A 21,382-nucleotide genomic window follows, 5' to 3' on the forward strand; every position below is an offset into this window, starting at 1 on the left:
CTGCCAGTCTGCGCCTACGGCCTCTCCGACCATCACCGAACATTCATCCACACATTCATACACCAGCGATGCCAACACTGGAGGCAAGGAGGGTTAAGTGTCTTGCCCAAGGACACAACGACCGATGACTGCGGGAGCGGGAATCGAACCGCCAACCTTCCGATCATTGGACGACCTGCTCTACCTCCTGAGCCACTGCCTCTGGCCCAGGTCGTCACTGTAAACCTGGTTAAATAAAGGTTAAATGAAATAAAAACTGGAATGTTTGGTGTGTGGAAGTGCTGCTGAAGTGGAGATTTTTACCCTGAGTGTGAGAAAAAAATGGCTTTTAAACTTCTGGTTTGTAAAATTCAACACATTGTTGTAATAAAGCACTTTGACCAGATATCAGATCAAATCAGACTCACAGAGACAACAAAGCAGATTTAAACACATCAAAGCTGAAGAATGCTGCATGTGTGGGAGCTTCACCTGAACACAAACTCACTAACAGCCACCTTCATGCATCTGCTGCTGACAGACCTCCTGAGAAGATTACCTGCAGGCATTTGGAGGTGATGTAAAAACTCAGTTCTTACCATGTTTTGCCTCAATCCAGATATTTTATGTAAAACTGTGCATGAAGATTCTGTGGTTGTTTGGATTGTTAGCAGAAAACAATTTGGACAGATTTGCAGGATGATTTTTTTAAGCGCTGCAGAGGTGCTTAACTTCTGATCTGGGTCTTTATCTGAACCTCCATCCAGCCGAATGTTGGGGTTAAACCATGCATGCAGCAGCTGCATGTTCCTTCATCTATCACACCAGGATTAAAAAGGTCCGACCCGGTACTAGAAGGAGGACCTGATGAAGAAGACGACCCGGTACTAGAAGGCGGTCCTGATGAAAAAAACGACCCGGTACTAGAAGATAGACCTGATGAGGAGGACGACTCGGTACTAGAAGGGAGTGCTGATGAAGAGGACGACCCGGTACTAGAAGGTGGACCTGATGAAGAGGACGACTCGGTACTAGAAGGTGGACCTGATAAAGAGGACGACTCGGTACTAGAAGGTGGACCTGATGAAGAGGACGAGCCGGTACTAGAAGGTGGACCTGGTGAAGAGGACGAGCCGGTACCAGAAAGTGGACCTGGTGAAGAGGACGAGCCGGTACCAGAAGGTGGACCTGGTGAAGAGGACGACTCGGTACTAGAAGGCGGTCCTGATGAAGAGGACGACCCGGTACTAGAAGGTGGACCTGATGAGGAGGACGACTCGGTACTAGAAGGCGGTCCTGATGAAGAGGACGACCCGGTACCAGAAGGTGGACCTGGTGAAGAGGACGAGCCGGTACCAGAAGGTGGACCTGGTGAAGAGGACGAGCCGGTACCAGAAGGCGGTCCTGATGAAGAGGGCGACCCGGTACTAGAAGGTGGACCTGATGAAGAGGACGAGCCGGTACTAGAAGGTGGACCCGATGAAGAGGACGAGCCGGTACTAGAAGGTGGACCTGATGAAGAGGACGACTCGGTACCAGAAGGTGGACCTGGTGAAGAGGACGAGCCGGTACCAGAAAGTGGACCTGGTGAAGAGGACGAGCCGGTACCAGAAGGTGGACCTGATGAGGAGGACGACTCAGTACTAGAAGGCGGTCCTGATGAAGAGGACGACCCGGTAGTAGAAGGTGGACCTGATGAAGAGGATGACCCGGTACCAGAAGGTGGACCTGGTGAAGAGGATGACTCGGTACTAGAAGGCGGTCCGGATGAAGAGGACGACCCGGTACTAGAAGGTGGACCTGATGAGGAGGACGACTCAGTACTAGAAGGCGGTCCTGATGAAGAGGACGACCCGGTAGTAGAAGGTGGACCTGATGAAGAGGAAGACCCGGTACCAGAAGGTGGACCTGGTGAAGAGGACGAGCCGGTACCAGAAGGTGGTCCTGATGAAGAGGACGAGCCGGTACTAGAAGGCGGACCTGATGAAGAGGACGAGTCGGTACCAGAAGGTGGTCCTGATGAAGAGGACGACCCGGTACTAGAAGGCGGACCTGATGAAGAGGACGAGCCGGTACCAGAAAGTGGTCCTGGTGAAGAGGACGAGCCGGTACTAGAAGGCGGACCTGATGAAGAGGACGAGCCGGTACCAGAAGGTGGACCTGGTGAAAAAGGGACAACCCGGTACTCGAAGGTGGGCCAGATGAAGAGGACGACCCGGTACCAGAAGGTGGACCTGGTGAAGAGGATGAGCCGGTACCAGAAAGTGGACCTGGTGAAGAGGACGAGCCGGTACCAGAAGGTGGACCTGGTGAAGAGGACGACTCGGTACTAGAAGGCGGTCCGGATGAAGAGGACGACCCGGTACTAGAAGGTGGAGCTGATGAGGAGGACGACTCGGTACTAGAAGGCGGTCCTGATGAAGAGGACGACCCGGTACTAGAAGGTGGTCCTGATGAAGAGGACGAGCCGGTACCAGAAGGTGGACCTGATGAAGAGGACGAGCCGGTACCAGAAGGTGGACCTGGTGAAGAGGACGAGCCGGTACCAGAAAGTGGATCTGGTGAAGAGGACAACTCGGTACTAGAAGGCGGTCCTGATGAAGAGGACGACCCGGTACCAGAAGGTGGACCTGATGAAGAGGAAGACCCGGTACTAGAAGGTGGACCTGATGAAGAGGACGAGCCGGTACCAGAAGGTGGTCCTGATGAAGAGGACGAGCCGGTACTAGAAGGCGGACCTGGTGAAGAGGACGAGCCGGTACTAGAAGGCGGACCTGATGAAGAGGACGAGCCGGTACCAGAAGGTGGACCTGGTGAAGAGGACGACCCGGTACTAGAAGGCGGACCTGATGAAGAGGACGAGCCGGTACCAGAAGGTGGTCCTGGTGAAGAGGACGAGCCGGTACTAGAAGGCGGACCTGATGAAGAGGACGAGCCGGTACCAGAAGTTGGACCTGGTGAAAAAGGGACGACCCGGTACTAGAAGGCGGACCTGATGAAGAGGACGACCCGGTACTAGAAGGTGGACCTGATGAAGATGACGACCCGGTAGTAGAAGGTGGACCTGGTGAACTGATCTCTATCACCTGCAGATGCAACTTCTGTGTTTTTAATTTTTTTGAAGGAAGGAATTTGTTTGATTTGATTAATGCATGAGGATTCAAGGATTCAAGAAACTTTATTGTCATACCAGCTCACATTTACATGTTTATGGTACAAAATTAGAACTGAGGTCCCGGTTTGAGCCATAAGAAGGAGGGCAATAAGTGAAATAAAATAAGACATGAAAAAAAATAGAAATATAGGCTAAATATAAATAGAATACAAGCTAAATACAATAGAATATAAACAGCAAAGTTTTTAAATAAAAATAACAGTAAACACTAAAGAGCCCAGTTAGCATGTGCAGCCTAGATAAATATGTGCAAGGATTTCATCTTTCCTTTTTACATTTCAGAAAATATTTGATGTATTTCTGAAGACTATAAATTCTTCACTTGGAACCTCCTGGACTCTCATTATAAAGTCCTAATGAGTTTCGTAGCCAGTCAGCGTCTGCAGTGATAAAAACTGTGGCCCGGGGATATAGCTGTACATTTGGTTTAGGGAGCTGATGGACTTCTCAGACTTGCAGGGTTCAGACATGATGGCGAAGCCAGAGGAAATGAGCATCACAGCTTCTGCCTCTAAAGGCCAGCTCAATTTAGTCTTTGTGGCTCAGCAGCCCTCACCGGGCTCTCCTGGACTCCTCTGTGCATCACATTTCATCTTCTTATATCAGGAGAGGGCAGATTTCAGACTCTAAAGTACTCCTTTTACTATATTTTTCTAGAGCTGGGTCACCCGGTGCTCGATAGCCATCAGTAACGGCTCAGATGAAATGAATTCTTCTATTCGTGGACTTGACATGTTGGTTTTTCACTGTTCTCAAGAGACATTTCTACCTCCCAGAAACCAGTAAAGCTTTGACTTTAATCAGCCAACAAACAGTTAAGTTTGGATTAAATCCAACATTTTTCACTGGTGTTTAATGAATCTGGTCTTAAAGTGTAAACTATCAGCTTTAATTCATAGTTTTGACATTTAGAAATGAGGAGAGCTTTATGAATTATGCCTCTAAAATATGTAAAAGCCTCTTTTTAGATGCTGTCTCATGGACAGACGGCAGCTAATCTTTGATTCCTCGGCTTGTTAAGCTGGTAAAAGGTCTCGAGTTGGCTTTAAGTGTTTCATTTGCATTTAAAAGCTGTTTCTGTGAAGCCACAACACAAGTCAAAGAATCTGTGGCTGCAGCATCACTGAACGTCGTCCGAAGACGTCCAGCGACCGGATCAAACTGCACTTGATTTATTTTAATTATATAAAAACAGGACAATATAACAAAAAGAAAAAGACAGATAAATACTAAATAATATAATATTTAATAAAGATGACCATTAGATGAATAATATAAGATAAATACATAAATAAGGGTGAATAAAAGTAAACACATCGAATTAATTAGATAAGAAAAGAAATAAAATCAAAGGCCAGAAATGGTTTGTTGTAAAATGTGACAACAGGTGTGAAGAGGTGAAGATGACATTCAACACCAGCTGCGTTTACATGGACTTTAATCTGACCCGGAGTAAAACGCATCACGTAAACATGGCAGCTGGTCCGATCCGGGGAGGCGGGTCAAACCTTTTCACGATGCTGCTGTGGTGGATGTTGTTTCTGTCACATGACATCATGGTTTTAGTTCTAAAATGGCGGCAGCAACACAGAACGGGATGTTTTTGTTAGAAATTGAAAGAGTTCATGATTATTGAGCATTTTGACGGTGAAAATGGTCAAATTAAAAAAAGAAAACCTTCTTTCGATCTAGTCTGCACAGCACGAGTCAAAGGATCATATTAAATCTGTCCATCATGTAAACACACTGGATCCAACATGTCAGAGGGAATCTGACCGGATTGATTTCAATCAGACAGGTGAAATATTTCTACATGTAAATGAAGTACTACAATACTGTAATCTACACCCACAGTCCTCTTCACCAGGACCACCTGCTAGTACCGGGTCGGACCTTTTTAATCCTGGTGTGATAGATGAAGCAGGTGGTGGAAACCTTCCTCAGAGGTTTTCTCCATATTAACATGACAGCATCACACAGTTGCTGCAGGTTTGTCGGCTGCATCCATGATGAGAATCTCCCGTTCCACCACATCCCAAAGCTGCTCTACTGGACTGAGATCTGGTGGCTGTGGAGGCCGTTGGAGTCCAGTGAACTCATCGTCATGTTCTAGAAAGCAGGTGGAGATGATCTGAGCTTTGTGACATGGTGCATTATCCTGCTGGAAGTAGCATCAGAAGATGCTCCACTGTGGTCATAAAGGGATGGACATGGTCAGCAACAATACTCAGGTAGGCTGTGCTGGTTAAACCAGGCCACGTTGGTACTAAGGGGACGGACGCTGAGAGCGGACATTTGCATTTGGTTTTAATCACCGTTTTCTGGTTATAACGGGACAAATTATCTCGTTATCTCAAGTAAAAGAGTTCGCTTCAGTCATAGTCTGCTGCACTATTTTCTCTTCCTTTCTTAGCTAAACTCCTTTTTACTCTGGAAACCTTGAAAACCTGAAATCCTTCTTGGCTGTGGACACATTTCAAGTACGTCTTGCTTTTTAATGTTTCCAGACAAAAATATATCCAAATTAGTGACATGCTACATGAGCAGAGGCATCTCATTACCCATCAGCCTCAGACATCAGTAAGAACTAAATCATATATAATTATATAAACGACTTCTAATGGAAATACTTCATGAACTGATTCTGCATCCACCTGCTTTGAAAGGATTAAACCTGCATGATGAGTATAATGTGTAAACGGGGCCATGATGGATCTGTGGGAATAAAGTCTGATATTTGATCCTGAATTGGATCTAGTTTGGACATTTGGAAATGCTTAAAAAACAGAAACTGGACTTTATACAGACTTCCTGGTGAAAACAAGGCATCGCTCCAACATTTAGTTCAGTAATTATGAGACAGATGAATAATGAATTCAGCACATTTGATCCACTTCCAGGTTCACACCTAATTATGATGTAAATAATAATAAGACATTTCTCCTTGTTGAACTAAAGACTGTTTTCTGTTTCCATCCAAAGTTTCTCTCCAGAGAATAAAAGCAACGCAGAGGCCACCTACAGTCAGCATGCAACACCAGGACAGCAGAACTGGCTGCATAGTGATGATGCTCGGACAGCGTTTACACTTCCTAGAGGCTCAATGTCATTACTGGCTTTCATTGCGCTGCTTGGTGGATGTCGGCAGCCTCTGACACAACAATGCAGATGGCTCAGCTCATCTGTATGCTGTGCTGATCCAAGGACAGCGGTAGCAGCGTCTCTCTGAGGATGTTTGCTGACCTCAGCCACACTGCTCACGTCGCACTATCATGACTTCACTACACGACAACCTGCGACCTTCAGTGTCTGCGTTTAGAAGTACTGCTGCCTGCTTTCCTTCCTCAGCATCAGAGGTCTTCCTGCACTCGACCAGAAACCTGAAAACACCCTCTGAAACTCACTCACACTCACCTGCAGTAGTTTAAGCATAAAAGCTCTTTGGCTAAGTTTGAGTGAATGTGCACATTTCTGGTCCTCGAGGGACACCGTCCTGCAGGTTTTAGATGTTCTCCTGCTCCTGGCTGAAATTAAATGCATCTCCTAACCAGCTTGTTGTAAAGTTCCTCAGTAAAGTTGCTCAGACATGTTCGACCTGTAAGATTCATTAATGTGAATGTGAAACATCTAAAGCCTGCAGGACCGTGTCCCTCGAGGACCAGGACAGGAAAACCCTGGTCTACATGTAAAAAAACAGTGCATCCAGTAAATAGCATGCCAGTTGATGAAGCTAAAACTACAGTTTTTATCATCCTTCAAGCTTTAACTTAGCCCCAACAAATCATCAGCTAGCAGAGAAAGACCCTGACCATCTGAGGCAAAGTGATTTCCAGACATTTAACCACATGATCGCTGCAAACTCCGACACGATCGACTCAGCTCCTTTTGATTTCCAGTCGAGAAATAAAAAGCTAAAAATCCATAAGGATTTTACTGGGTTTTTAGCTTGTTTAAATACATCTTTACTCTTAAACATCCAGATTTCAGGGCCCTGAAAAGTGAGGAGATAAAGCCTGATGATGTGTGAACAGGACGCACAGCCCTTCAGACATCAGCGGCTGTCCTTCAGACCTGAGTCAGCAGAGTCCCAGGACAGACTGAACAAGCTGCTCAATGAACCACCAGCTGGAAAACATCGCTGGAAGCCGGTCTGCTGATGACAGACAGGCTGACAGTTTATTTGACTACTGGATCAAGAGTTTTATCATAATGATACAAAGAACTGACCGACTTTGAACGTGGCATGGCTGATGGTCTGAGTATTTACTGGATTTTCACACACAACCATCTGCTGGGTTTCCAGAGAATGGTCTGAAGAAGAGAAAACATCCAGCGAGCAGCAGTTGTCTGGACCAGGATGTCTGGTTGATGTCAGAGGTCAGAGGAGAATGGACAGACTGGTTGGAGATGACAGAAAGGCAACAGGAAGCCAATAATCACTGGTTCCAACCAAGGTCTGCAGAACAGCACCTCTGATCACACAACACGTCCAACCTTGAAGCAGATGGGCTAGTTTTTTAGAATCTGTTTCTATTGGTATCTAATCATTTTACTATAATAATAATAATGTTTTTATCCCTGTAGAATGAAGCATTTCTAACTACTTACCGTGGGTCCACATACATTAGCTGCCATATTTATGCCACCATTTTACTACGGTGTCTCTGAATGGACAAACAAGCTTTAAAACTGCAGTAATGGTTTGTTTGATAGGAGCTAGAGCACTGTTTGGGTTAAGAAATGCCTTAAAAGGACCATAGAAGACGACAGTAGTTACCTGTAGTGAAGTCATTGCTACACCTGAGGGCACTGGATCCACTCACACGAAAACATCTTTATGTCTGGAAGAATTTTGGCCGCTGACGGCCACCGTACAGTCACAGCTGTGCTATCTTTACCACTAGATATAAGTAATGGCATGGTAGAAAATGTTTGAGAACCGCTTCATTAATGGAAAGAGGTTCATTAGTGTAAAAAATGCATTATTTGTTTATTTTATGCATTAACATTAACAGTGGACAGTGGTCAAGCCGTGGTTCACGGTGTTTTGAACATAATCTTTCACATACTTGCTCGTGTGCTACGCTGCTTACCAGAGGAAACCACTAGGGGGCGAATTAGAAAAACCAGACCAGAGAGTCGGGGGAATGTAGAAGAAAAAACTGACAAGTTTGTCTTTGTTATTTTCAGTAATATAAAATTTGGTTTAAACATTTGTATAAAAAATAGCTGAACGCTTTAAATGTGCAGTAACAGATCTGAAAGGTGAAGACGGGCGTAGACTTGTACCCACTAATGAGGACGGACTGAAAATGACCCTGATTCCAACTCATATCTTAAAAAATAAACACGGCTGCTCTGAGATATTAAACTTTTGAGTTTATCTGCAGAGAACAGCTGTTTCCAGCTGTGTTTCTTCTTGAATCGCCTCTCTGAAATGCAGAGTTGATTAATTCTCTTTTTGCTGTGCTTTGACTCAAGAGTCCTTCTTGAAGTAGACGGGAAATACAACCACAAATGAGCATGACCGACCCTGCGGAGATGGAGAGAGGCTCAGCAGGAGGTATGAAGGGGAAATCATCTGTTTCCTTTTGCTCTTTTATACATTTCCATTTGAAAGAAATGTGATGCTCGGTTGCTTCCTGGCCTAGGAGTCAGGCTGCAGCTGAAGCTTCCAGAGACGTCCGAACACCTGGCCGGATGGATTGATTATGTTTGTTCAGGAGTGACCGGAGCAACAAGTCAGTAGAGTCAAACTCTCACCGAGCACATATCATAACATACAAAAGATTAAATGAGGCCAGAAACGGACAAAAAAAAAACAAAGGGATCAGCTGTAGCTGAGCCAGATGAGTTAGAAACAAAGATAGAAGAGGAAGGGATTGATGGAGATGCAGAGAAAAGTGGTGGAAGTAGTGTTTACCTGGGAGGCCTGCCAGAGCTGATCAGCCAGAGCGTTGATCTCCGAGAGGATGTGACGGATCAGAAAGGACTTTGATACGCTGCTGCTCCCCAGCGCCATCAGACACTCCATCAGCTTCTCAGCAGCCTGGAACTGAGAGTCAGAAAAGTCCCTGAAACTTTTCTTCATAACAGAATTAAAGCTGTAAATCATCGGCTAATCCAGCCATCACATCACCTCGACAGGTTCTCCACAAGATTAATCCCATATGAGCCCGGGTGGAGTTTCAGCTTTAACAAGCTGGGTTACTCTACCAGTAACATCATCATCCTCCCAGTTGTTTACTGTGGAGGAAAGGCCGCAGTATGCAGTGAGCTTCTACCTGCCACCACATCTGTTCACTCCCAGACCTCAGATCTGATCCAACATCCCTGATTTCTGCTGGTCACCAAGCAACAGGTCCACCATCCACCAACACACAGATCAACAGTGACCAAGCCTTTTCTCATCTCATCGTTCTCTCAAGTCTTGGCTTTCAGGAGAAAAAATATTGTTATTGAAACAAACACACAACAGAAACTATTTCCATGTTTCCACTTTTTCCTCATTTCCAGTTATTCCTGCTACTATTTACCTGCTATCCTCACTAAACCAACTCCAGCTCAGCTGCTTTGTGGCGCCACCGTGCATCAGAAACGTCTTCTTGGCTTTATTCCAGCCATAGAGGAGCATTATTTTTCTTCTTTTCACACACACATAGAACTTTCTGCTCACTGGTTGATCTTTGGCTGCTCCTGATTGGACGTTACCGTCAATCTAAGCTCTCTGATTGGTGGAAAGTCTGACAGGAAGTGGCTTCATCATCATGTCCAGGTCTAAATAGAGGTCTCTTAGCAACATAGTAGTGATGGTGATGTTTTTATGATGAAATGTGATAAATAATGCTGTTATCATGGATCATTGTGGATTTACCAGATAGAGTCTCTGAATAAAACTACATTTAGTGGCTGGATTGTAAACCTCCTGGACGGGATAGAAATGCCTGGAAAACTTCTGTAGATCAGCTAAAGGGTAAAAGATCCATCACATTTACCCCACAGAGCTACACACCACCGCTCCTGAAATACTGGTGATGGTAGAAGTGATGGCGCTTTGGGGGAGCCAGAGTTTTAATCTCACCTTGAAGCTAAATCTCAAACTTGTCGGAGATTGTTATCACGGATCTAAACAGGCAAGGGAAAGAAAACAAGCTAAATCTATCACAGAAAAACTAAAACTAAATGTTTCACTAACTTAAATAGAAGACTGTCACATGACATGCAAGTCTACAACCCTGCAACCAATGACAAACTCTGACTAATAAACTTTAAATCCATTAAAAGAATTATTATTCTGTTTTTTATTACTCTGTGTGAAAAGTAATTAAACAGGACTACAATGAAGTCAGAAGTCCTCTGGTGCGGCGGCGTAACTCACTGATGTGGTTTTAATGGTTTTAGTGAAGCTCAGTAGAACAAATTATTCCTGCTAGATTTCTACAGTTCACAGAAACCTGATACTAATTCACTCACTTCTATAGTTTAACAGCTTTAAACTGATTTGTGTTATTATGCCTGCAAGCAGCAGTACAGCAGCCATGGAAGAGAAAATACAGGTATTGTTGTTGGTGGTCTGTGGTTACCTCATACAACCATGAACACGGTGAGAGGTTGTCGAGCCAAGGCGGCCGCAGATGAAAGAAAATTAAAGAAGAACACATTCAATTTGCCTTGTGATGCCTCTGCTGGTAATTACCTCCAGGTGGTATCAGGACATAATGAAACAAGTAAAGGAAACAGGTTGTTATTAAGCTTTCTACCCAGACAGGCCTTCCTCCTCCTCCTCCTCCTCCTCTCTTCTTCAGCTTTCATCCAGGAGTAACAGGAGAATATTGTTATAGGAAAGCTAACAGTGCGTATGCTGCAGAGACGATGCTACATGTTATTTGACTGGGGCACAAGCTATGATCTGATGAAGAATTTATGTGTGTGTATTTAGGCCACCACAACTCATATACTGCATATGCTCACACGTGTGCAAGCTTGATAGCTATCTATAATCTCCACCAATGTTTTTATGGTTTCTGAGCCAAATAAAGAAGACAACCTGGATGAGAGCTGGATGAATTTTGACCTCTGCGGCTCCCCGTCTGTCTGACGCCACCTGAACTGATCAGATCTTCTCTAGAAGCTTAGCAGAGGCTACGAGGTGGACAGAAACACTGAGAGTGGACTGGCTGAGAAATGTTGCCAGGAAACCAGATCAGCCGCCGTCAGACTCAGCGCGAGTGCTTGAGCTGACAGTGTTCGCCCAGGTTCACAGCCTTGGAAAGTACATTACAAACTACACTCTGCTTTAGATTCATGCCACATTTCCAAACTTCATCACAAACTAATTCTCCACAAATGACCGAAATATGCTGATAAAAATTCCCCTCAGGACAGAATTTTTTCACTTGTTTGATGTCCTGATGTTTTTCTTGATGTTTTCTTCAGTGGAGTGGCTCTAAATCTTCTTAAGTTAATTATTAAAAAGTTAGTTAATAAAACCCACAAAGAATATTGGATCCATTTTAACCCAAAACACAACTCAGAAATTCCTCCAGTGACGTAGACTCGACTTGTTCAGCTTCCTGCTGTGTATTTTAATAAAAGGATGAAGTATAAACCTCTGGAGGGAAGGGAACCGGCTTCTGATGTGGGCTGTATCAGATAAAAATAAATGAACCTGAAATTCTAGGAGGGCAGTGGGTCTCATTGGGGGAAAACGGCATTAATATGAAATATCATTAAAATGTATTAGAATCTGCAGTGCTGGGAGAATTTGGGTGCACCTCTGATCTTTGCTGGTGGTTAGGCTGACCAGTGCAGAAAGTTAGTGGAGATCCATCCTGCCTTGGATAAACGCTTCAGGCTGCTGTTGGTGTAATGGTGGTGGTGGTGGTGGGGGGGGGGTTAACCTGCCTGGTGGGCCTGGTTTAACCACCACGCCCGTCTGAGTATTGTTGCTGACCATGGCCATCCCTTTATGACCCTTTTTAAACCATCGTTAATCCCCTTTCTTCCTCATTGTGATGCACAGTTTGATCTTCAGTAAGTCGTCCTCACCATGTCTATATGACTAAATGCTGGCATGTGATTGGCTGCTTAGATATTTGTGTTAAGGAGAAGCTGAACTCTTATGTGTCCCGTCTTATTTATGTTTTAGTTTTTGCATAAAAGGACAAAAAGTGACAGTAAAGGGTAAAACTTGAAAGAAAATGTTTATTTTTCCATTAAAGGTGACGGGACGCTGTAAATATCTGCCACTCAGGCTTCTGTGGGGTTGAAACAACAGTCACCATCATACGATGGCGTCTCCGAGTGGGTGGCAGCTTTTTTCTTTTACTGTGACTGCAGATGACGTGTCAGGACTAAACAACCATATTTTCCAAGTTCTTCTACGCTCTGTGGGAGAAACTAATAAGGACGAAACACAGCTTCATATTTAAATAACTTTTCACCCCAACAGCTGTGGCTATGGGAGTGAAAGGCAGCATTCTGTGGAATAAATAGAGCAATAAAAGGCGCATCGGGACCCTTCGATTTGGGGATGGAACACATGAACCATGTTAGATCCAATATTCAAGAGGGCAATAAAAGTTCTTCCAGTAGACAAAAGGATGACATGCTTAAGATGAGGCGGGTGTGAAACCACTCTGTCCCCCTCTCTGAAAGGTTATTATATGAAATATGTCTGCAGCTGAACGCAGTGGGGTGGGGGGGTGACATTTGACTGGCGCCACTTGGGATTGTGGATCTGAAATTACATTGCTGAGGCTCTTCGTTTTCGTCCAATCTCTTTCCTCCAAGAGCATAACGACTCCTCCAGGTGTGTCTGAGGACGTGAGGCTGAAAAATGAGCTCTTCTCATGGACATAAGCGGATCTGAAGGTGGGATCTCCGCAGGGTAAATTGCAGCTACTCCAGTCATTATTTCTAAAGATGGAATACACTCAGACTCTGAGCACTTTTCCCGACACTTCCAGAGGACTCTCATTCTGCCCTTTTATTGCTGACGAGCTGGTCGGTATTTAGGAGAAATGGCCTGCTGTACAAGCTTTTTATTCCCATTTTAGCTTCACAACCCGGCAGCACTGACGATGAGGTTCATGGCTGGTGAGGCGCCGACTTCTTAGAGTCAGAGTTAAAATTGTAAGAACTCAATATCTATTCAGTTATTAGCATGGTTTCACATCTCACCAGCATTCCTCTCTCACACACCGACACAAACAAACACAGAAACACATTCGGCCCAGAAAGAACTTTTCTTTTATAGCAGCAAGAGACTGTGATGTTCTCATGTGTTCTACAGAATTCATACTAGTTCTAAACAAGAGCAGCAGGCCAAGAGATGGGCTCACTCACCTGAGGGCGGGCGGGTAGGCAGGCAGGCAGACAGACAGACTGACAGGCAGACAGACAGGCAGACAGGCAGACAGGCAGACAGAGGGCATGCATTCATTAAATGTTTTAATAGACATTAATATCTGACCGTAAGCCCCGCCTCCTCTGTGGCAAAATTACCTCTCACACACACATACTACAAATTCTCATTTAAACTATTGTCAGCAAACACACACACATATATAACCTCTCACAGACAGTACTGATATCACTGATTCAAATGTGTATGTGCAAGTGATTATAGTGCATAGTTTTCTGAGTTGTGTGAGAGTTAAAAATGCATTTTGTCCTACACGGCCCCTCGTATCACTGACCCTCGGTTATTTCTGACATCCAATCACACTGAGGAAATCTACCATTCTGCAGAAGAATGGATTATTTTAGTACAGACTTCTATACAGATGAAGATGTTTTACAGCCATCAGAGAAGCAGAAGAAGACAAGCAGCACCGCCACCTCTCTCTTCTGTTTCCAGAAACTCATTTCCAAGACCTGTGATTGATTCCAACCATCTACCGCTCCCTGACTTTCCTCTTCCTTTGTGGGAAAAATGTCTGTCACATAAAGAAGAGTTAGAGAAGTGCAGCAGTTGCTCTGATGGCCCCTTCATGGCTTTTTTCTGACGCTATAACTTCACTCAGCTGCAGCCGTTTAACAACACACTCGACCAGATAGGACAACCTGGAAAAAATTACACTTTCTCTCAAAAAACTGCTTCCACAGTTTGACTGACTTTATTGGATATGAAAAAGAAAACTTGTCTTTAAGGACAGTTTTTATTGAGCCAACAGCTCTGAGTTTAGAGAGATTTCTGGGTTCAGCACATCAGTTGTTTTATTTATTTACGGTTAATGATATAAAGTCACGTTAGCAATCATCCTCCAACTGACAGGAGCAGAAATGAATTAATTTTATTCTAATTCAAGTTCTTAAACACGTCATTCTGCTGATCCGAGCAGACCTTTCCAACCAAGTCTGTAGGAATTTGTCATTTAACCTTGCCCCTTTTGCTTCTAATCAGGTTAACTGGCAACAGGTCAGTAACATGACTGGGTATAAAAGGAGCATTTCAGAGAAGAAGAGTCTCTCAGATGGGAAGATGGACAGAGGTTCACCAATCTGAGACAAACTGGGTCTAGAAAATGTGAAACAATCTCAGGACAATGAACCTCAAAATAAATCATGAAGATTTTGAAGATCTCAGTTTTTACATTGTATAATATCAAACGATACAGACAATCAGGAGGAATCTCTGTACGAAGGGGACAAATAAACTACAATAAAAGCAGACACGATTCTCTACTGGAAACCACTGCATGAACTTAGGAAACTTCCAGAAACCACTGTCTGTGAACACAGTTCACCCTGAAACCCACTAATGCAGGTTAAAGCTCCATCATGCAGAGAAGAAGCCAGATGTGAACAGGATCCAGAACCTTCTTCCATCTTCTCTGGACCAAAGCTCATTTAAAATGGTCTGAGGCAAAGTGTAAACCTGGATGAAGATGTGAACTAGTTTGTGGAAAGCATGGACGGCGTGTCCTGCAGACTAAAGAGGAGAGGGAGCATCCAGCTTGTTATCAGTGGACAGGTGAAAAGCTGCATCTCTGATGGGATGGGGCTGCATTAGTGCCTATGGCGTGGGCAGCTTCCACATCTGTGAAGCTCCATCAATGCTGAAAAGTACATGGAGGTTTTAGAGCAACATCTGCTCCCATCCAGACAACGTCTCTTTCAGGGAAGACCTTGCAGATTTCAGCAAGACGATGCTGAACCACATCCTGCATCCATCACAGCAGCATGGCTTCACAGGAGAAGAGTCCGGCTGCTGAACTGGCCTGCCTGCAGTCCAGACCTTTCACCAGTAGAATGGAACTGCTTTTTCCAGACGTGTTGCTGCCATCAGATTCACATGTACAGGTAAAATGTCTCAGTTTCAACCTCTGATATATTGTTTATATTCTACTGGGAACAAAACAATAGCCTGATGAGATTTGGAAATCACTGCATTGTTTTTATTTATATTTTTAAATTTAGATTCTAACTCATGATGATCATCCTCATCCCTTTGTGATGGGAAACACCCTGGAACCGCATTCAGTGATTCATGAACACTTCGTATCCCAGACAACCTCATCCCACTATTAAACTGTTTCTGAAGGGCATGTTTAATAGATTAGTCTGGTGTCAGAATGTTTTAGAACGGTGTCAAAGTGATGATTTTCCTCCGCTGGCAGTCTGATGGTGTCAGGAGCTGCTTCCAGGATTATAATTACCCCTGGCCTTCATCTCTGACCTCTCCATCATCTCCAAATTGTCTTGAACAATCAGTTTGACTGGCAGATCCATGAAGTGCTCTCCAAACGTCAGATATGTGAAGAGTTCATTATCTGAGAGGAAAAATGAGGATTCTTAAATAATCTCCACTTTGCAGGAAGGTTATCATTGGCACAAAGAAAATGCTGAGTGGGGTAGAGGACATAAAGCTCTGTGGTCTAACTCAGAAAACTCGCAGCTGTGTTCACTCCACCCAAAGTTAAACAGGAATATGATGGAAAAAATGCAAGTGCAGCAAGTTTAAATGTATTAAATGTGGAAAGTAGATTATATAAAATTAAATTATATGAATAACGCCTTAAGAGGAATTACGTTATAATGCTGGCATTAGCAATGGAGACGCTAATGTCTAGCTAGCATGACTAAGTAAATGACTGGATCAGACACTTACTCAGCTGGGTATTAGCAAGTACATGTTGGTATTAGCATTAGCAGTGGAAAAGCTAACGCCTAGCATGCTTAAGTTGGTGTTTGGATCAGACACTGCCTCAGCTGGACAGTGGCAAGGAGTTGATTTTATTAGCATTACCAGTGGAAAAGCTAACGACTAGCATGTTTAAGTTGGTGACTGAATCAGAGACACTGCCTCAGCTGGGTATTTGCATGGAGAGACTGGCAACCATTATACTGAAGCGGACAGACAACTACTGTCAGCTACATCTTCTGTTACTAACTGTTCCAAGTTAATAGCTAGCAGCTGGTGCGTTAGCAAATATCCTTTTCCATTTAGTGGCAGACTGTAGTTTGCTGCTACTGTTGAGTGTTGCTGAAGTCTACACCTCTCACCATAAACTAGAGATCAACTGGTAGAAATTCTTGTAAAATACATATCTAACCTCACTAGGACTTACAGGTTAAAATAAATAAATAAATAAACTTAATTCTTTTACTTTGGTGTGTTTCTTTTTATTGTTAAAACCTAAAGCAGAAAAGCTAAAGCAAACCAACAAATGTTTTTCTTCTCCGTTTCTGGTAAGCTAGTCAATGATTGATTGGAAGCTACGCTGCATTTAATCCAAGTCATCAACCAAGAAAATTAACATTCAATTAGCTTTAGCTTAGACAGTTTGGTTGGCTGCATGCTTTGGTTTAATGGTTCAAGCTTCATCATGCAAATATCCTGCCAAGGCAGTGTCTGATCCAGTCAGCCACCAACTTAGAAATGTTACTTGTTAGCTTCTCCGACGCTAACGGCAGCAGCTCCTTGCTAATATAGATAGCAGGGAGTGTCTAAACTAGCTAAAGTGCTTACAGAACAACAGATTATCCATGAGTCAGGAAGGTAGGTGGAGGAATTAGATCAGTAGTCAGCTTCATGGTGGATACAACTTCCAAACAGTGCCAAATAGTCTTACTTTAGGCCCTTTTACTTCATCATGCATATCTGTCTCCAGGTGATAGCACCTACACCAGGGGTGTTCAAAGTCGGTCCTTGAGGGCCACAGCTCTGCAGGTTTTCAATGTTTACCTGCTTCAACACACCTGACTCAAATTAAATGGATCCAACAGCCTATGAAGTTTTGCACAATGACTCATTAATTTAAGTCAGGTGTGTTGGAGCAGGGAAACTTGAATGATTGCAGGATTGTGGCCCTCGAGGACCAGACCTGGACACCCCTGACCTACACTGTTACTGTGGTACAGACAAACCCTAACGGTGCAGATGCACAGTCTAACGTTTGGACTTTTTCATCCAAAATGAATAAGAGGGTGTGTCCAAACCTTCAGCACTCGGAAGTTCCTCAACTGCTGACTTCTGCAGTACATAAACATGCTGGTTGGAGAAGATTTATACTTTTATACTATACTGTTTTATTTATGTCTGAAAACAAACTCGTCTTCAGCTCTGCGCTGTTTATGTCTAAAAGCTACTTTTTTATTTTGTGTATGTCTTGAAGAGCCTCTATGTCTGACACTTCTACAGTCTGATGGATGAAAATGTAAATTGTTTTGGTTTCCAGGCTAAATAACCGTATCTCAGACTTATACAAACATAAACAAATAAATGTGTTATCAACCCCCTGAAAGTCTCTAAAAATAAAATAAATGTTCTACTTTCTGGACCAGAACCTTGAAAACTCTGAGTGCAACTCCAGTTGTTCTCATGACAATTACAATCCTGGCCTTCAAAGCCAATCAGCAGCTAATGAGACTTCTGTGATTTTAACTCACTCGGCATTATCCTGACTTCTTGTCAGACCAGGAACACCAGGCTGCTGCTGTGAGGGAATTAGTTTCTCATGGATAGATTGGTGCTCCGTTAATGGAAGTCTTCATTAAATTTAAATTATTTCACTCTCTTCTCGCCAATATCATCTGTTTAATGACAACCACCCCACGTCTGAGCCACTTCAGAGGAAAACTCCATGTTCTCCAGCCAGTTCTAGCCTGCAGCCTTATGATAGACTGATGGTGAGTTTTTAATGAAGATTAAAGATTAATTTTAGTGTCAGACACTCATGTCAAGGTGGTGGGAAAAAGGGTGAAAAGTGGTGCCAGAATATCCTCAAACTGAGCGGGTCTTAAATCTTATATTCAGCTAAAAAGTCTTTTGATCTTAGATTGAAAGTAATAAACTCAACATGAGCAGAATGTCTAGGATTAATAATTACATCTTTTTCTTAAGTTAAAAAACAGATGAAAATTGGTTACTCTGGTTGCAAATTGGGTAAAATTATTTGACTGACTCTGAGCCCGTTTACATGACCATCAAAATCAGGTATCTTGGAGTAATCAGATTACCGTGATAATCTAATCTCCTGAAATTGAATAGTCGAAAAAACGCTTGTCTACATTTACCAGTCCTTTATCATTCATTTAGAAATGTACATGTGTGGTGACGTCATTTCCTGTTATTTTCAAGACATCCAGTGTTTGTTGAAAATGGCAGAACACTCAGTCTTAGCAATCGCTGCTAATGTAAGAGACCACAGTCTTAGCGTTAGCTACTAACATGAGAGACTATGGTCATAGTGTTAGCTGATAATGTGAGAGCCCACGATCGTAGTGCTTGCTACTAATGTGAGAGTGGATGGTTTTAGTGTTAGATGCTAATGTAAGAGACCACAGTCATAGTGTTAGCTACTAATATGAGAGACTACGGTCATAGTGTTAGCTGATAATGTGAGAGCCCATGGTCTTAATGTTCGATGCTAATGTAAGGGCTCGTGGTATTAGCCTTAGCTGCTAATGTGGCAGCCCATAGTCAGAGCGTTAGCAGCTAATGTGAGAGCACACAGTAGTGTAAAAGAGATTCTGAATCTCAATGGGACTTCCTGGTTAAATAAAGGTATAAAGAAAAAAAAATGCTGCTAATGTAAGAGACCACGGTCTTAACGTTAGCTGCTAAAGTGAGAGCCCACATTCTTAGCATTAGCTGCTAACGTGAGAGCCCATGGTCTTAGCGTTAGCTGCTAATGTGAGAGCCCATGGTCTTAGCATTAGCTGCTAATGTGAGAGCCCACAATCTCAGCATTAGCTGCTAATGTGAGAGCCCATGGTCTTAGTGTTAGCAGCTAATGTGAGAGCCCACGGTCTTAGTGTTAGCTGCTAATGTGAGAGCCCACGGTCTTAGTGTTAGCTGCTAATGTGAGAGCCCACTGTCTTAGTGTTAGCTGCTAATGTGAGAGCCCATGGTCTTAGTGTTAGCTGCTAATGTGAGAGCCCATGGTCCTAGTGTTAGCTGCTAATGTGAGAGCCCACGGTCTTAGTGTTAGCTGCTAATGTGAGAGCCCATGGTCTTAGTGTTAGCAGCTAATGTGAGAGCCCATGGTCTTAGTGTTAGCTGCTAATGTGAGAGCCCACGGTCTTAGTGTTAGCAGCTAATGTAAGAGCCCATGGTCTTAGTGTTAGCTGCTAATGTGAGAGCCCATGGTCTTAGTGTTAGCAGCTAATGTAAGAGCCCACGGTCTTAGTGTTAGCTGCTAATGTGAGAGCTCATGGTCTTAGTGTTAGCAGCTAATGTAAGAGCCCATGGTCTTAGTGTTAGCAGCTAATGTAAGAGCCCATGGTCTTAGTGTTAGCAGCTAATGTAAGAGCCCACGGTCTTAGTGTTAGCAGCTAATGTGAGAGCCCACGGTCTTAGTGTTGTTGCTCGTGCTCAAATCTTTTACAGACGTCTTGCTGCCATCAGATTCACAATCAGCTCATATTTTCCATGAAATGATAAAATATCTCAGTTCGATCATCTAATATGTTCTACTGGGAATAAAATATGGCCTGATTGGATTTTGTTTTTATTTACACAGAGACACAACTTTTTAAAATTGGGTTTTCCCATCAAACCAAGTATGTTCCAATAATCATCAATTTCCAATCCCCAATCACTCACTGTTCCATAGAAATCCTCTCTTTCATTCATTCTTCATCTCTTTCCATTTCAGCTCACGTCCTCATTTATACTGAAGTCCTGAAATAAATTTATCTTTAATTGAAAAGCATAATTACTGATGACTTGACAAACCTTTACCTGCTGCTTTGGAAAGTTGATTTAGACCTAACGAGGAACGAAATGACCTGAACCCACATAAGAAATAAAGGAGGACAAACCATTAATGCTTTGTATAAACAAACCTCAGTTTTCGACGTGTTCTGAGACCGTCTTCATTCTCTTTAAATTAAAGACCTTGAAAACCTCCAGAGGATTAAAAACGCCGTCCTGGGCACAATTATTTCTCACCGCAGGACGTCCCTCATGATACTCTGGATGGAAATAAGGGAGACGACCGGTATAATTAGATTTATACATTAAATTTACCCAAAACAAGTTTGTATGCCACCCTCGTTTCTCACTGAGTCTCACTGAACTTTTATTATATTTTATTATAAGACAGGATTATAGGTGTTTGTGCAGAAATACATGCTGACTGGGTTGATTGTAATCCCCAGCAGCAGCTGTGCGCTTCAGGATAAATTTATTTAAAAACTGATCTTAAACTCAACTGAGAACAAAACAGCATTTTCTGTTAAAGAGCTGCAGTTAATCTTTATTCATTCATCTTCCTGAATGCTGCGCCGGTTTTGTAAAACCAAGTGGAAGCTTGCGATTTTTCAGACCAATATTGTGATTTAACCTTTTAAATCTCAGCTTCTGTTCATCGCTCATGCAGAAAAATATTTTCCATGTGAGATGGAGGATGAGCACATAAGCCGCTTTATATTCTAACCAGGGCGTAAAGTTATGTTAGTAATGCGTCGCTATAAAGTTTTTTCTTCAAAGGTTTGCACAACTTCAACAGTAGTTGTCTTCATCTTCACTCTTCTTCTGCTTTTTTCCCTTCCTGTTCCTCTTCCTCTTCTCTGGTTTGTTTCTTTCGTTGGTTGCATGTCAGCTATTCCACTCAGCACTGCCGCCGCCATTTCCGTTGTTTGTTTTTTATTTGAAATGAAACAAACACTTGTTTTTCGCATTTTTGTTTCCTAAACCAGAACGAGGAAGGAAGTCGGACTGGGTAATGAAACTGTGCACTGACAGTGCTCCGTTTGGGCTTCCGTAGTTAACAGCAG

The 21,382-nt window shown here is 43.3% G+C and overlaps 2 protein-coding genes across 7 annotated transcripts in view; one reads left to right on the forward strand and one right to left on the reverse strand.

Annotated features, from left to right (window-relative positions):
- LOC121634100 (gastrula zinc finger protein XlCGF57.1-like) overlaps positions 1-21,382 on the forward strand; it is a 540,387-nt gene that overhangs the window by 219,688 nt on the left and 299,317 nt on the right. The gene's annotated exons all lie outside the window — the stretch shown is intronic.
- Positions 1-21,382, reverse strand: part of mei4 (meiosis-specific, MEI4 homolog (S. cerevisiae)) — a 46,717-nt gene that overhangs the window by 10,498 nt on the left and 14,837 nt on the right. For 4 of the 6 annotated variants that reach the window (XM_041976565.1, XM_041976566.1, XM_041976564.1 and 1 more), the window contains one exon: positions 9,078-9,209. The exons of 1 other annotated variant lie outside the window; for it this stretch is intronic. In XM_041976565.1, coding sequence (XP_041832499.1) covers positions 9,078-9,209 — 132 coding nt within the window. Of the gene's footprint in view, positions 1-8,790; positions 8,847-9,077; positions 9,210-21,382 lie in introns of those variants that run through there. One more of the 6 variants, XM_041976569.1, reaches the window with a different exon arrangement.

This window comes from Melanotaenia boesemani, chromosome 22, assembly GCF_017639745.1.
Source record: "Melanotaenia boesemani isolate fMelBoe1 chromosome 22, fMelBoe1.pri, whole genome shotgun sequence".
In the NCBI taxonomy this organism is placed as follows: domain Eukaryota; kingdom Metazoa; phylum Chordata; class Actinopteri; order Atheriniformes; family Melanotaeniidae; genus Melanotaenia; species Melanotaenia boesemani.